Genomic DNA, 16419 nt, shown 5'->3' with positions numbered 1-16419 from the left:
TGGGAGATGTAAATACACAAAAATACCCAGCCTTTTTTCTAGGAAGTGTGGATCTGTTTCCCCGTGCTTGCTTCTCTTACAAAACGACCTCTATTTCTCCACATGCACGCACTTGCCTTTGATGCTGTTAGTGAGTCCTCAAATATGTGAAATCTGTTAAATTGTTGTAAGTTAATGTTTTTTACGTGATTTCAATGACTTTCTTTTATGCGTCTGAAGGAGGAATAAGAAGGTCTTCATCCATGTCTTATGTTGATGGCTCCATCGGGACCTGGCCCAAGGAGAAGAGGTATTCCCGGGAGGTCTCGTGGGGGCCCCCCTTGTTGGCCACATCCAGTAGACTTTTAATTAGTACCCACATTTGAAGACAGGCAGGTGAGAGAGGCCACAGGGGCCAGGGTGGCGGGGGTCCTGGCAGCCCTCGCCTCGCCCTAAGGACTGTGATTGGGGGGGTGGAAAGAAGGCGGTGTGGCTTCAGAGAACTGTTGCTCAGCGGCATCAGACGTCCTTCTCTGAGCTTGTTTAGGGACTCTCTCTCTAATTTTTTTTTTTAGATCATCAGTGCATGGAGTTTCATTTGACATTTCTTTTGATAAAGAAAATACTGTACAGAGATCCACTCTAAACCGAGGAATCACCCGTTCTATCAGTAACGAGGGACTTACCCTGAACAACAACCGTGTGTCCAGGAACGTTAGGAAAAACTTGTCCTTCAAGCCCGTCAACGGGGAGGAGGAAGCAGAAGGCCTTGAGGAGGAGCTGAACGCGGGCTCTCACGGCGACCTGACGGCCTGCCTGCCCCTGAGCACAGACGAACTGAATTCTGACGAGAACCTGCATTATAAGCTTCCAAATGGAGCTTTACAGAACCGAGTGCTTCTGGATGAGTTTGGCAATCAGATCGGGACACCGAGCATTGAGGAGGCTCTGCAGATAATCCATGACACCGAGAAGACGCCCTGCCCACCCCAGACGGACCACATCGCCAATGGCTTCTTCCTTCACAGCCAGGATACCAGCATCCTGCGCTCCGGCAGCCCTCTGGGCCGGCCCAGCCCCGAGAGCACGACCGATGGGAAAGGCGCCTTGAGCCCTGTTACTGACAACACCGAGGTGGACACTGGGATCCACGTCCCTTCCGAAGACATCCCCGAGACGATGGATGAGGACTCCTCCCTGAGAGACTACACCGTCAGTCTGGACTCCGACATGGACGACGCTTCTAAATTCCCTCCGGATTATGACATGCGAGGCGGCCAGCCCAGAGACGCGCCGAGCCCCTGCCCCAGCACCGTGAGCACCAGGTCGCAGCCTGGCAGCAGCGCTTCTTCCAGCTCCGGCGTGAAGATGACCAGCTTTGCCGAGCAGAAGTTCCGGAAGCTGCACCACGCCGACGGGAAGAGCAGTGGCGGCAGCTCCCAGAAGACAACGCCCGAGGGCTCGGAGCTCAACATCCCTCACGTGGTGGCCTGGGCTCAGATCCCGGAGGAAGCGGGCCTGGCGCAGGGGCGGGACACCACGCAGCTGCTGGCCTCCGAGATGCTGCATCTCAGGATGAAACTGGAAGAAAAGAGGCGAGCTATCGAGGCCCAGAAGAAGAAGATGGAGGCCGCTTTCACGAAACAAAGGCAGAAGATGGGGCGGACGGCGTTCCTCACGGTAGTGAAGAAGAAAGGGGACGGGGCCTCCCCTCTTCGCGAGGAGGCGGCCGGTGCTGAGGACGAGAAGGTGTTCACTGACCGGGCCAAGGAGAAGGGGCCGCCACGAGCCCACGGGCAGAGGAGCAAGTCTCTGGCGGACATAAAGGAGGGAGCGGAGAACCCTCAGGGCGGGTGGCTGAAGTCACCTGCCGCCCCCGGGGGCCCTGAGAAGCAGTGGGGCCTGGCCAGCCCCTCGGAAGACACTCTGAACGAAGGAGAGCTCCTGGAGTACAGCAGGTCCATCGAGAGGCTGAACTCCTCCCTGCACTTCCTGCAGCAGGAGATGCAGCGCCTGTCCCTGCAGCAGGAGCTGCTGATGCAGATGCGGGAGCAGCAGGCCTGGGTGATCTCGCCGCCCCAGCCCTCCCCGCAGAAGCAGCCGCGGGACTGCAGACCCCCCCGGCAGGCTGGCACCCCGTTCTCCGCGGACGCCCCGCGTCCCGGCCACCCGTCTCCCCAGTCTAATACCAGGAAGACTGCATCTTTCTCTGCTAAGAATCAGAGGACTCCCAGGCCAAATGAGTTAAAAATCACCCCGTTGAACCGGACGCTGACGGCCCCACGCTCCGTGGACAGTCTTCCCCGCTTGAGGAGGTTCTCGCCCAGTCAGGTCCCCATTCAGACCAGGTCATTTGTGTGTCTGGGGGACGACGGAGAGCCTCAGGCGCAGGAGCCCAGGCAGAAGGAGGAGGGTAGAAAGGAGGAGCCAGGGTCCGCAGGGTGTGGACATGGCGCGGAGGGTGGGGAGAGCCAGCCTCTGCCCTTGGCCGCCCCTGAGGGCCCGATGCAGCCTGTCCCAGAGCCCGCGGGCCCCTCCCCTGATGGGGACCCGCCAACCCAACCTGCAGAGCCGCCTTCGAAGCCAGTGTTCCCACCTGCTGCTCCCAAAAATGTCAGTCTGATTGAAGTCTCCCTCTCAGATCTGAAACCCCCTGAAAAGGCTGATGTGTCTGTTGAAAAGTACGATGGAGAAAGTGATAAAGAACAATTTGATGATGACCAGAAAGTGTGCTGCGGATTCTTCTTTAAGGTAAAACGGTAGAATCTGGGTAGTTCCAGGCGTCTTCACTGGTGGGCTTTTTGAGTTGACGCGCTGGCTTCTTTCAGTGCGTCCCTTCTGTTCCAGGCCTGCCTTTGATCCCCAGGCACATTTTAGTGACACTGTACCCCCCGCCCCCCCGCCCCCCTCCCCTGGGGCCTGCGGTACCGGCCGGTCAGGCTCACTGACCTCAGGGTCCGGCTTCCTTTCGTCACGTCAGGTGCGTGTCTGGCCTCCACACCCTCTCCCTCGCCCTCTCCCTCTCTCTCTCTCTCTCTCTCACTTTCACAAAAGTCTTTTAAAAACTGTGTGATTCAAATGTCTTCAAAAAGTTATTGCCAGTTTGCAAAAAGCTCCTAACTTGGCACTGCGTGTAAGTCTGTCTGAGTTTGTTTTCTTAGTCTTGGCCATCTTCCCTCTTACGTTTTGTTTTAAGTCTTTTAAAAATTGACCAGGTGAAGCTGGCAAGGCGAAACATTGTAAAATACGTAGTTTTGCAGTTGTCATAGAGCTAGCCCCTCAACAGCCCTGGGGTGCAGTGCGTGACCCCCCGTCTCAGCCTTGGCTGGGCAGAGCACGTGTTTAAACAGTGCAGCAGCCACCTGACACAGGTGCTGGGCAGTGTCCCCTCTCAGTGGTAAGTCTTGAAATTTATCATAGATACTAGAATAAGGAAAGCCCGATAAAATTTAAAAACTTTTCTCCTAATATCACCCATTTTTTTCATCTTCATATTTTTCAGTGTCTTCCAAATTACCTGTAGGGTAGAAGATGGTTTTTTATAATCAGAAGCGTGTGTGTGTGCTACTCATGTTGCTTTTGTAAATTAAGGGGCTGGAGTAGATCATTTGTGACCCTGAGCAGCTCTGCAGGTTGGAGTCAGGTAGAAAGGACAGCATTTGACGGCACAGAACCCATCATCCCAGACTTTAAATGCAGCAGACGCAGCCCCACTGTAGTCAGAACCAAGATGCTGCAGCGGTCACGGTCGCTGGTTTCCCTTTGGGTCGTGACTCAGAGAGATGGCTCCTTAGGCCCTTCTGAACGTTGAGGCGTTTGAATGTGAGTCGTGTTTTGTCTCTCATCTAGGCAGGACTGCTGTTTTCCATAGAACGCTGCTTTTGTGTCCGGAACGTACTCAGGCGGTGCTGGTGGCCCGGGGCCCTCAGCTGCCTGTGAGCGTCAGGCGCCTCTTAGCCTGTGAACTGCTAGCGGTGCTGCGTCTTTTTAGCCCCAGAGCAAAGGCCTGGAAAACTGCCAAGATACAGACGTGTGTGTGTTTGGACTGACTGCTCTCCTCTGACCTTCTCCATCCAGAGCGCATCTCTTGGGGTTTCTGTGCAAAGCACCTTGTTTGGTCCCCTTCCCCTCCCCCTAAGCTGCCCTGCGGAGCTCCCTGGAGCGCCTGAGGCTGTGCTGTAAAACACTCACCGAGTTAAGCGCGACAAGGAGTCCCTACGGTAGTGAGCCTCCTCTCCAGCTTGTCGCTTTCCTGACTGCGGGATTAGGAAAGCTGTCTGAGCACCCTGTCCCCGAGGGCCCGGTGGAAGCTGGGGCAGGCCCGGGAGGCCTGCAGACCGTGGGCTGGCTCTGGGTGGGTGCGAGGTGTCACACGCCCGCCTTCTGTCTGAAGGAGAGACCTTCAGTGCAGTTCGGAACTCCTCGAGCAGCAGTGGTTTCGCTTTATGTGACACGAGTCTGGGCAGCTGCTTTTCTGGTGCTTTTACTTGCGTTTTCTGTATTGAGCGTGTATTTAAAATACAACTTAAATGCAGGTTTTAAAACTGAGGAAACTCCCCACTCTAAGTTATTTATTAAGGTCCAAAAAACCTTTGTGTTCTTTTTTTTTCCTTTTTTATGTTGCTCTTTGCTAATTTCCTAGGTTTTAAAAACATGTAATTGAGTAAGTTTATGTCCTTTGTTACTTGGTAAGTGTCACCATTAGAATTCATTTCTTCCTTTGTAATTTCTGGGTCGTGTCCTTCTGTGGTGAGGTTGGAGTAAGGGTGAACATACTCAGATTTTCAGTTATAAGAGTAACTACTAAACGTGACTACAGCCGTTGAAAATGAGAATATTGGTACCTAAAACATCTCATCTTTCTCATGAAATTCATTCTTAGGATGATCAAAAAGCAGAAAATGATATGGCGATGAAGCGGGCAGCTTTGCTGGAGAAACGGTTGAGGAGGGAAAAGGAGACGCAGCTGCGGAAGCAGCAGCTGGAAGCGGAGCTGGAGCACAAGAAGGAGGAGACCCGGTGGGGCGGATGGGGCCCAGGGCAGGCGGGGCCCAGAGCAGGCGGGGCCCAGGCAGGAGACGGGGACCTAGACGGGAGACGGGGGCCCAGAGCAGGCAGGGCCTAGACAGGAGACGGGGGCCCAGAGCAGGCAGGGCACAGACAGGAGACCGGGGCACAGACAGGAGATGGGGGAACCAGAGCAGATGGGGCACAGATGTGGGGACTAGGGCCCGGCCTGGTGGGTTCTCGTCGAGTCCTTATCAGCAGGTTTCTCAGAGTTTGCGCGTGTGGGGACCTCTGGACTGATGCCAACTTGGAGTGCCTTGTAAAGTTATTTTCCCATAGTGTTGCTTGATTGCGTATTTTTATCCCAAGTTGGAGGCATCTTAAAGTTCTCCAGAAACAGTAATTTAAAGTAACTTCCCTGGGTTTTACACACACACACGTTTTTTGAAGTAGTTATTTTATTTACTAATGGTACATTCAAATGACCTACGTCACCCCGAGGACATTTTAAAGGAACTGTTTCCCAGGCGCTGAAGTGAGAGCCCCCCCACCACATAAGCACCCCCTGCAGGGCCTGTCTGGCCGGGCGTGCTGAGACCCCTGCTTTCGGTCTGCAGGCGGAGGACGGAGGAGGAGCGGCAGAGAAAGGAGGACGAGCGGGCGCGCAGGGAGTTCATCCGGCAGGAGCACCTGCGGCGCAAGCAGCTGAAGCTGATGGAGGACATGGACACGGTCCTCAAAGCCCGCCCGCAGCCAGCCCGGCCCAAGAAGCAGCGGCCAAAGTCCATTCACAGGGACCACGTCGAGTCCCCCAGGACACCCGTGAAGGGTCCCCCAGGTAACGCGCTCGTGGTGAAGAGTCTGTTCAGGAAGCAGCCTGTGTCACGCTGGCTGCCGGAGCCCTGCTGGACCAGGATGAGCGCGGGAGGCTTTCTGGCTCGGACACAGCCCGTGCGCCCGGCACAGCAGGCGTGGCTGCAAGGAGCCCGTCTGCGGAGGACCCGCTGGCGCGGGGCGCTGTGCCCCACCCAGAGTCTCTCTGGAGTGCTGAGCCCTCCTGCTCCGTGATGGAAGGGTAGGCGCTGTGTCGCCAGGTGGACAGGAAGCCACGTGAGGAGTACGAGGCCCAGAGGGCAGGAGTCCCTCCTTTAGGGTGGAGATGGTCAAAAAGCTAAGTTCATCATTTCTAGAGTAGACAGAATATCTTTTTTTTTAATTGAACATGCATACTCATTTCTTTTTTTGTATTCATTTTTTTAAAACTAAATGCCATGGAAAATTTTAGAGAATTCTTACAGTTATTCTGACTGAAGGAAAATAACCTAACATTGACTGCTTGAAGAGAACTCTCCCTTTTCTAGTCGGTTACATTTTTTGATACACAATATTGGCTGAAATTAAATTAATATTCTAATATTAGGTATTCCTAAATATGTTATTCTTTTTGTTAATTTCTTTTTTTATTTTCTTTTTAACTTTTTTTTTAAATAATCACGGTGTCTTAGCTCACTTTGTTTCTGGAATACATCCTAACAGCAGTTAGTTTTATCATTACTTCCTCTTCTTCCTGCCAGTTTAATTGAGATGTGATTGCCACACAGCACTGTGTGAGTTTAAGGTGCACAGCAGCTCGGCCGAGCGAGCTGAGGTGCGCACGTCATGAGATGTTGCCCGCGGTGAGCTTGCTGACACCCACCACCTCATACACGAAATGGAAGAAGAAGACGTCTCCTCGTGATGAGAACATTTAGGGTTCACTCTCTTGAAGCTCTCAGGCGGTGCGGCCCGCAGCGGGGCCAGCTGCGGTCAGCAGTGCACCTGTCACCCCAGCACTGTTTGTCCAACACCTGGACGTCTGCGCCTTCGCCCACCTTCATCCATTCCCTCTCCCCCCCCCCCCCGGTGACCACGAATCCGTCTCTTTTTCTGTGTCTGTGTTTTGAAATATGACTGACCTACAGCAGTGTCAGTTCCCGTACGCAGCCTAGTGACTCGGGTTTCTGTGCGTTTCAGACCGGTCGCCACGACCAGTCTGCTTCGCCTTGCCGTCCCACGTGGAGGCGGCGCAGTTACTGACGACACCCCCGCTGCGCCCCGTCCCGCCGCCCCCTTGTTCTCTCACTGGCAGTTGCACCCCTTACTGTCCCTCGCCCACTTCATTATCTCTCAGAAGTAGGTTCCTTGCTAACTTTAAACAACTGACACGTGTGTGAATCAAGCATGTTGTGCACACAGGTCGAACCGGAGAGGAAAGGGGGTGGAGCTGCGTGCGCGGGAGTTCGCATGCTGGTGCCGAGGAGCAGGCCCTTCTAGTTGCTCCGTTTAAACTTGTCATTTTGTTTTTATTCGGGATCATGAATTTACCATGTCTTTTCAGTCTCTAGCCTTTCTTTGGCGTCACTGACCACGGCGGATAACGAGAGCGTGCACTCAGGCAAGAGGACCCCGAGGTAAGTCACAGTGCGCGCTCTCGAGGAAGCATCGTTTTATGTCTTACAGCAAATGAATCATGACCACAAATTTTCATAAGTTTTGCTGACTAGGACCGTTTGGGTTTCTGTTAAAAGAATTTGTACATAAAGAGGCCTATTCATCTTCCAGTGTTTTTTGGGATTTTAGAATTGTGACCTTGATGAGATGCTAACTTGTAGCTGTGCCTCAGCCATTGCTGACAGGGTTGTGACAGACATCATGGTCTGCAGGAATGGGAGGTCCCTCATCTATGTAGTGCCAGCCTCTCTGGTTTATTTCTCTCCTTGGAGCACCTCCAGCAGGCTGCCTGCGCCTCAGGCGAGGCCTCTTGTGCGTGCTCTCTTTACTAGGACAGACGCTAGAAAATCAAGACCAGCATTTCACGGTCTTACACTGTAACCCCCGTGAGAAAAAGTGGCAGTCGTCAGCTCTGAGCGCTCATCTCTGTGTCTGTCCTGTTGCATTAATTGCCGGTTTTCACGTGGAAGCACGTTCATTGTCATTCAGCAGATATCGTGGGGCGCCTGCCGATTCTGGGCACGTGGACATGCCTCCCTCGTCTTATTTTTAAGATTCTAGGTTGATTTTGGTTGGCACTCACATATACCCTTCTGACCCCGAATGTTTTTCCTCCATTTAAGACATAAAAAATACTTTGTCTGTGCCTTAGATCGGAGTCTGTGGAAGGCTTCCTGTCCCCCGGCCGCTGCGGCAGTCGGAACGGGGAGAAGGACTGGGAGAACGCGTCCACCACGTCGTCCGTGGCCTCTGGGGCGGAGTACACAGGTCAGTGTCCGCACGGTTTTAGGGGAACAGAGCGACGTGGGGCTGAGGACAGACGCAGGCTGTGCTGGGGACATCTTACTGCCCAGTGATGGTCACTTCCAGGTGGGTCAGTGTCAGTGACATGGCGCCACTCGGAGGTGGCACTGGTCCCATGTAGATTGAGGTGGTTTCCAAAGCTCAGCAGCCCCGCGTCCACCTCACCCCTCTACTTCCCATGGGGAATGCTGGCCGCCTCTGTCATGGTTTGGGTCTGACGCAGTTGTAGAGAGGCTCCTGGGGACCGCAAGGGCTGGCTCCACATCCCCTGTCCCTGGGGTCTCTGGTGCCTGGGGTCATGCGTTTGCAGCAAGTGTGGAGAGGCTGTTACGACTGAGGACAGAGTTGGATCCCGGAGGGCTGGCGGCCTCTGTGGGGTCGGCAGCGTCCAGGCAGAGCAGGCAGCAGGGTGTAGGTCAGGATGCGTCCAGAGGAGCGGCCGGGGCGGGGGCAGGCCCTCCGGTGCCTGGAGCCCGTGCCCTCCAAGGGCTCTGCTTCACTCCGCGGCTTTCCCTGCCCTGTCTGTGGCTTTTCATGCAGCATCCCCCGCCCGTCTGACCGCCTTCAAGGCCAGCTGACAGTCTCGGTTGCTGCCATGAGCCTGGAACTGCGGGTTTCGGTGTTCACCGACCAGCTTACACCAGCTCTTGGACCAGCTGTTAAATTTTTCAGGAATTATGCAAACTCTAGAGCCATCATAGCTTGGGCTCCGCCACGGTAGGGGTAATTTTCACCCCAGAACAGTAAATACACAAATCAGGGCTGATTTCCTTCCTTCACAGAGCACCGTTTCCAGGATGGACTTCAGTTAGTGTGAGGCAGGAGGGAGCCTGTGCGGTGTCCCGGGCACCTCCTTCTGTGCTTTGTGGACCGAGTGTCATTGGGGAAAGAGATACTCACAAAACAGAGGTGTGGAGGAAGAAAAAGGGAGTTTTCTCTTGCCTTTTAAAAGCTTAAAATCCTCAAGGTCCTCTTCCGCTCACCAGTAACCTCACAAACTTGAGGAAGACGGTGAAACGGACCGTGTGCCCCGGCCCCAGGGCAGCCTCGGGAGGCCTCGCCAACACCCGTGAGGGAGGCGTGTCCCCCCGGGGTAACGGTGCTCAGACTGGAGTACAGCCAGCCAGAGGCCATCAGGCACGGAGTTTGGTTTCTGTTACTGTGTTTCATCCGTGTAGGAACGTGACCTCATTGAAGCGTAGTGGTATTTCTGACCGAAGAATGTTATCTTTATGCTTGTTACTAAATTCTTACCATAGGACCAAAGCTCTACAAAGAACCCAGTGCAAAATCCAATAAGCACATAATACAGAACGCGTTAGCTCATTGCTGTTTGGCTGGAAAAGTAAATGAAGGTCAGAAGAAAAAAATACTGGAGGTAAGCACACCTGCCTGACAGAAGTGACAACAGAGTGAACTGGCGGGAGGTCACTGCTTTGTCGGCTCAGAGTCAGAGGACACGTTGCTCGTAAAGGGTCTGTAACCGTGTTCTCATTGTTAGAGTCCGTCCCTTTCAAATGCGAATCTGAAAGACTGCAGATTTCACTAAAGGCTAGGAACAGATTTCAGATGGTACCATAAAACTATAAATCATTTTCATGCCCAGAGTCACTCACTTATGTTGCAAAAATGTAGGTAACATAATTTGCCTTTTTAAAAACGAAGCCGTGTTGCAGAGGAGGTTGTCAGTGCTGGTGAGTGATGGAGACAGCTGAGAAGATTAGCGGGTGCTCGGGTCTCAGGCTTCCCGCAGGACTGTGCGGGCTGTGCCAGCCGCGCAGGGCCAGCAGCCTCCGTGCTCGGTTGTCAGCACGCGGGTCTAGCGCAGCGTGCTGTGCTTCTGTGGGGGCGGCTCGTTTTGGCAGCTAGGGATTGTGTTGTGAGCTCCAAGCCCTAAAGCTGACGAGGCGCGACCTAGCGGCGCAAGCTGACTCCATTGCTGTTGCTGAGTCTCTGCTTCTGCCCCCCGTCCCGCAGGAGATGGAGAAGTCGGACGCCAACAACTTCCTGATCTTGTTCCGGGACTCGGGCTGCCAGTTCAGGTCTCTGTACACTTACTGCCCGGAGACTGAGGACATTAGCAAGCTGACTGGGATAGGCCCCAGGGCGATCACTAAGAAGATGATCGAGGGACTTTACAAATACAACTCCGACAGGAAACAGTTTAGCCACATACCTGCTAAAACCTTATCCGCCAGTGTCGACGCGATCACCATCCACAGCCACTTATGGCAGACCAGGAGGCCCGTGACCCCCAAAAAACTCTTACCCACAAAAGCGTAGGAGCTGGGGGGTGCTCGCTTCAGACACTTGTGGTAAATTTGCACTTCATCTTTCCTGCCTGTAGAAACCTTTCTAATTGCCAACAGACTTTCAGTAATTGGAACTGGACATTCAGCTCTGTGGTCATGACAACTGGAATGTAGCCCGATGTTTGGAGTGGGAGCGGGTGACGGAGAGGCGTTTGGACTCGCAGTGGAGGCTGTGTCGCCGGGTCCTCCTGGTGGCGTGCCCGGCGCTGAAGCGCTGAGTTCTCACGGACACGAGTTGGACCTAGGATTGAAATACGGCTGAGGTTATGAATTACGTGTTTTATTTGTTGCTTCTGTTTTTACCTTTCTGGTGTGCGTGCTTGTCTGCAGGCACTTTGTTTCACTGTTTCCTCCCCTGGGGGTTTGCTCTGGGTCCTTGGTGTCTGGTTTCGCTATCAGGAGAGTAGGAAGCAGGCCCTTGGAGTCGCGCTCACCTTTCCCGCGAGACTGCGAGGAACACGAGTGTTGAGTTTTACAGTGCCCCTCATGTTTTGATGGTGTTAGAGTGTTTGCAAGAATTACTCTGCTCAGTATTTACAATCCTGTATTTATTATTCACTCAAGTATTAAGGTTTCTCCACTAGGTAAGAGGAGGACTTGTGAGGAGAGAGCTGCTATAGGGTCGCTGAAGCCACGTGAGCTTAACGCAGGACATGCTGACCGACGTTGCTGATTAAATCAGTGCTGGTCTCACACCACTTCTGGCCAACTCAGAATAGGTTAGATTGTTCTTTTAACAAAAAGGCTTTCTATCTCTTTTAAAGTCTGTCACTTTATAAGCTGGCAGAAGTGGATGGCACTTTGAGAGAAGTCTCTGAGTCTGAGGATGGGAGACTTCCTGCCACAAGTTCTCAAGAGGTCTTTACATTATATTTATAACTGATATAAAAATTATATTTAGAATTTTTAAACATGTACAAAGGGCTACATTTTAATTTTAAAATAGCTTCACCTTATTTTACTTATATTGAGTTTTTCTTCCTTTTTATTCTTCTCAAGTGGGACGGCTTGGATTTACATCCACGCTTGAACCCTTCTCTACGTGATCTTTAACCGTGTGTACCAGAGGGCTAGTGGGGGACCTTCATTCTCAGGAAAAGACTTGAACGATGCTTGGCCCTGTCCTGTTTCAGTGTTGTGGCGGCTGTGTAGCTAGAGGGGAGGACAGCGTTGTACCTGTACGAGGTGCGTGGTTGGTTTTCTTTCACGGGAAGTAGAGACTGAAATAGACCCATTTCTCTAATGAGTTGTCTGGAGAAATGACTAGTATCTCGTATGATGTATTTACTTATTTTTAAAGAAGTAGGAGTGAGATGTCGCTGAGCTGCACTTTCCTGTTCCTATGAGGCCATGAGGCATCAGTGCATCTGGGTTATCGACATTTTCTCAAATGTTGTCAATATTTTACTGTAATTTATGTTCTTATATTTATGTATATTTGTTTAAACTGTAAAAAAATTTTCACAGATTTTTTTCCAATTCCTGTGCAAGATACGTGTGTAGCTCAAAACTATTTGTGATCTACTGTTTGCATGTAGGAGACCAGGATATGTAACTCTTATATTTTAAGTGTATACATACTGTGTATATAATATATGAAGATTAAAAATGGGGAATTGCACATTTTACCTTTCAGACAACAGTTTCTATCACAGGAAACGATTTTCAAAAACATGTTTAGATTGACTAGTTTAAAAAAAAGTAAGTGAATCTAAACAAAATGTGGTGAAAGTCAAAAGGAGAATTAAGAAGCGTTTTACGTTACTAAATTTGTTCTTTTCAATCACTTAAATTTCCCTTAGCAAAAGCAATCATTATGATATTACTTGGCCGTTAAATTTTTAAAAATTGGATGCAAGACAATGGAGGAAGTAATTAAAACCAGTCAGGACCACCCTTTATCCTTAAACATGTGTGTGTCCCAACAGGTAGGACGTGAACATCGCACGGAAGTCCCTGCTCTCAGTGTAATATTTTCACTCTATTAATGCAGGAAGAACACGGACACAGTTATTTAAGTCTGCAGATTTTTTTTTATTATGGTGCAGCTTTTTAAAATTATGTTTTAAAAATTATACAAATGAAAACTATGCTATTTCGTAAAGTCTGGAGAGTTTCATTGAAACCCACTGGTGCTTCTCATCATTGGAGGTCAAATTCTTAGGATAGTTATTCAGTTCAGTTTGCCAAACGCTTGTCATGGTTACCGGTGCGGCCTGTCGAAGTCTGCTACTTGACACAGCTTGGGAAAGCTTTTAATTCCTCTCAGCTTTTCGGTTTTGTTTTATAAAGACTGTTACAGTTTTTATTTGGCTGTTGAAAGCCGAATTCAGCTTCCGAATTGTGGTTTCATGGACGCTTCGGGCAGCGTGCGGCCTGTGGAGTGTTCACCTGTCCGCTCGAGAGCGCTGCTGACAGGTTTGGTTGAGATGCTGTAAATTAGGTCATGTCTGCTGCTTCCTGGTACCGTGTAGCTTTCCCCCTTCATTTGAATAAAAGCATGGCAGCCAGTGACTCCTGTCTGTTTCTTGAATAAAACATGTTTTTTTGTTATTTCATTTGAACTTGGGCAAACTCATCGTATGGTTTTCCTTTCTCTGAACCTATGTTTAAGTTGGACGCTTTGGATACAAGTCATGAGAGTAACGAGCATGCGCTGTCGTCTGAGCCCGGCCTCGGGCGGCGTTGGTGGCAAGCGTGTCGCTCTGTGCCGAGCTCACACACGGCCTGCACCGCGGAGTGGACGCTGCGCTTGCCTCGCGTCCGTGTGACCTCCCTGCCTCCTGGTGAATCACCAGATACGGCGTCCACCCGTGTTGGTGTCCACCCTCTGTGCCCTGACCCTGAGTGGCTGCACAGCCCACGGTGGTGGCCACGGAAGCCAGTTCTCGGCTGTCACTCTGGACGGTTCACTCTGATTTTGCTGATTCGCCTCGTTCAGACCAGAGCAATAAGAAAGAATCAAAAAACAGTTTAACAACAAAGGAAATCCTCACATGTAACCCTGTGTCTGAAGAGAGAGCTGCAGGTGCCAGCCAGGTGTATCGCCGCCTGCAGGTCCTGGGAGGGGCTGGGCTCTGGCCACATGGGGCTCCCGCTCTCCTTTCTCAGACCTGTAACTTCAGCCTCAGGGTGTGAACCAGGAGGCTCAGGCAGAACCAGAGACAGACCCAGACCACGGGGCCCTGCGGGGCACCCCGTGCGGGAGCACGCGCCTGGCTGGGGACTGGAGGCCTTCGTGGGGCGGGGGGACAGAGGCATGTGTCCCCGCCCGTCTGCACAGAGCGACAGCGGCAGAGGAGCTGTGCCCGGGGACCCAGGCGGCAGGAGGGCACCTCATCATCCCTCAGCAGCCTGGAAAAAGCCCGTCTCCAGCTTCTCGAGGTGGCACTTCTGCTTTTAAGAGAAACAAGTGAGAGAGTTACTTGGGTCATTCGGGTGGTTTGTGAGAGCGGCTCGCCACGCCGGGGGTCTGCCAGCGCCCCCGGTTCCCAGTCCAGATGCCCCGACGACAAGGTCTCCTGGACGTGTTCAGCAACACTGTGACATTTGTCAATAAGCCACCTCCATCCTCAGTGGCTTATATTTACCTCAGAAAGAAAAAATGACTTCCATTGAAGAGGATAAAAGCAATTGAGTTAAATAAATGTTTTAAGTCCCACTAAGGTTTTTTTGTTTTTGTCCTTGTTTTTGGTTTAAACCCGTTACGCAAGGCGGCATGCTGCCGCGACTCCGGCGGTCTCTTGTTCTGCCCCCCTGCTCCCCGGGCCGTTACTTTCGGTGGTGACAGCACTCTCCCTTAGAAGCATCTCGGGGCTACAGACACTCCGGGCAGCCGGCGTGTGTGGCTGACAGTTAGGTCCACCTGCGCGGTCCTGCCCCCCCCCCCCACCAGTGATTCGTGCTCCAGGATTTGCACGTCTACGGGAGGAAGGAACGTGGCTCTCAACCCTGAAACAAATGGAAACCACCAACTTCAGCATTGCCTCATGACGTAGAAGGTCCTTGGACTCGCTCCCTGCGGGAAGGTGAGCAGGAGCGTCTCCATCCACAGGCCTTAAAAAGTCGGTCACAGTGTCCAGGGGCCCAGAGCTGGAGAGGGCCGGCAGCATGGCCGGAGCATGAGCCCCTGGATTCCAAATCCCCTTCCCTGGGCCCCACGGTGGAGAGACTGAGTGTGACAGGTGCGCTGGGTGGGAACGCAGGCTCCGTGGACGGAGATGCACGTGCAGCCGGAGTGGACTTGCTTATCTTGCCCAGGACTCGAGCCAGCAGCACAGCCGCAGCCCGAGCCTGACGGGGGTCCCACACCTGGAACATGTGGGCTCACAAAGATGGGAAGTGGGGGCTGCGGATGCACTGAGAAGAAACTGATCCTGCTCACAGGTTGCTTGAAGGTATCGAGGAAGCAGCCACCGGGTGCAAGGGTCACAGCAGCAGGGCCCGTTCCGTCCAGGAGCCCAGCTGTGTCGAGGCAGGTGCGGCCAGACCCGTGAGCCGGCTGATAGTCTGCGCCGCGAGGGCCGTGCGGACCGAGGGGGTGTGGAGGCGAGCCCTCTTCTGCTGCGCCGAGCAAGATCAGTCTTAGAGCCGACCTCGTGAGGAACACGAGACTAAGCCCCGTGCGCAGGGGGAGGGAGCCACGTGCTACTTCTGCTCACACCTGGATTTTGAGTTGGAGAGACGTCAGTCACGGCGATCAGCAAAGGCGCGTCTGCAAACTGCGTCGTCCTGACTTCCACGCGGGGAGCACACGGACGTGTCTGGACACTGGAAGATCGTGCTTGGATTCTTTATTCTTAATTGGTGCCTGAACACAATCGTGTTCAATTAATATTTGCCAAATGTATGCGTGAAAGGAGGGCTGCCCAGTCCTGTTCCAAATTCCAAAATCAGACCCAGACTCGGCCTGGCTTCTGCTGAGCACCCCCTACTTCCTGCTTTTGATACTTCTGCCCTCAAATTATGAACCCCGAGTTGGCCTCCTGGTCTAACCCCGTCTGGTTCACACACGCTCCATGGGCTGCGGGGGCAGCTTCCTGGACCCAGAATCCCAAGCTGCCGGTCCTTGTGACCGTGAGGCCCCAAGCCCCTTCCTCCCTTCTCTCCCCCATGAGCGAGGGGCCATCTCAAGGCTCCGCCCTCCTTCCGTCATCTGCGTGGACCGCTCCCCGCACCGCCTGCATCTCAGCCCCGGAGGCTCCTGGCTCCACTGTGTGTCTAGCTGTCATCCCAGCCTTTCCCCAGGGGGCTGGCGCCACTCTCTGCTCAGCCTGCTGGAAACCCACGCCCTCCCAGCACCCTTTGAACCACCAAGGCCGAAACCTTCGAGGGTACCTGGTCCTCCTTCCTCTGTGCAGAGACCCGTCTGGTGTGCACCTCTTCCCAGTTCCTGCCGGGGCCTCCAGGGCGCCTCTCCCACAGTGGGACTCATCGTCCCTGACATAGCGCGCCGTCCCCGCCGGTCACACAGCCCGGTGCCGCCTCGTCGCAGCCCCGCCGTTGGCACCCGGCCCTCCAGCCGCCACGGGCTCTCCAGCTGGGTCAGAGCTTCAGGCAGGGGAATACCCAACAGACAGCAAAACTAAGAAAGGCTGGTGTTTCAGGACAACGCATCGGCGTAGCCATGACAACGACCCAGCCGTGAGGATGCTCCCCTGCTTGTTTTATTTCTTTGTTTTAAATTGAAGTCTAGTCCCTTTACGATGCTGTGTCAGTTTCTGGTGCACAGCACGCCGTACAGTCATCCATAGACAGACGTGTCCGGTGTGTCTTTACGGCTTCTGTGTTTGAGTGCAGAGGGTGTCCAGGTGACTGACTGTCACCT

General features: G+C 53.0%; 1 protein-coding gene across 1 annotated transcript in view; it reads left to right on the top strand.

The window, feature by feature from the left end:
- Nucleotides 1-13106, top strand: part of CAMSAP2 (calmodulin regulated spectrin associated protein family member 2) — a 77127-nt gene extending 64021 nt beyond the window's left edge. Inside the window, exons 10-17 of the mRNA XM_045517624.2 lie at nucleotides 220-289; nucleotides 555-2730; nucleotides 4862-4998; nucleotides 5604-5824; nucleotides 7364-7436; nucleotides 8129-8244; nucleotides 9540-9658; nucleotides 10258-13106. Coding sequence (XP_045373580.2) covers nucleotides 220-289; nucleotides 555-2730; nucleotides 4862-4998; nucleotides 5604-5824; nucleotides 7364-7436; nucleotides 8129-8244; nucleotides 9540-9658; nucleotides 10258-10563 — 3218 coding nt within the window. The 3' untranslated portion in view covers nucleotides 10564-13106. The remainder of the gene's footprint in view (nucleotides 1-219; nucleotides 290-554; nucleotides 2731-4861; nucleotides 4999-5603; nucleotides 5825-7363; nucleotides 7437-8128; nucleotides 8245-9539; nucleotides 9659-10257) is intronic.
- Nucleotides 13107-16419: the final 3313 nt, after the last annotated feature.

This window comes from Camelus bactrianus, chromosome 23, assembly GCF_048773025.1.
Source record: "Camelus bactrianus isolate YW-2024 breed Bactrian camel chromosome 23, ASM4877302v1, whole genome shotgun sequence".
Taxonomy (NCBI): Eukaryota; Metazoa; Chordata; class Mammalia; order Artiodactyla; family Camelidae; genus Camelus; species Camelus bactrianus.
Note: the sequence above shows the minus strand (reverse complement) of the source record. Positions and strands in the feature narration are given on the sequence as shown.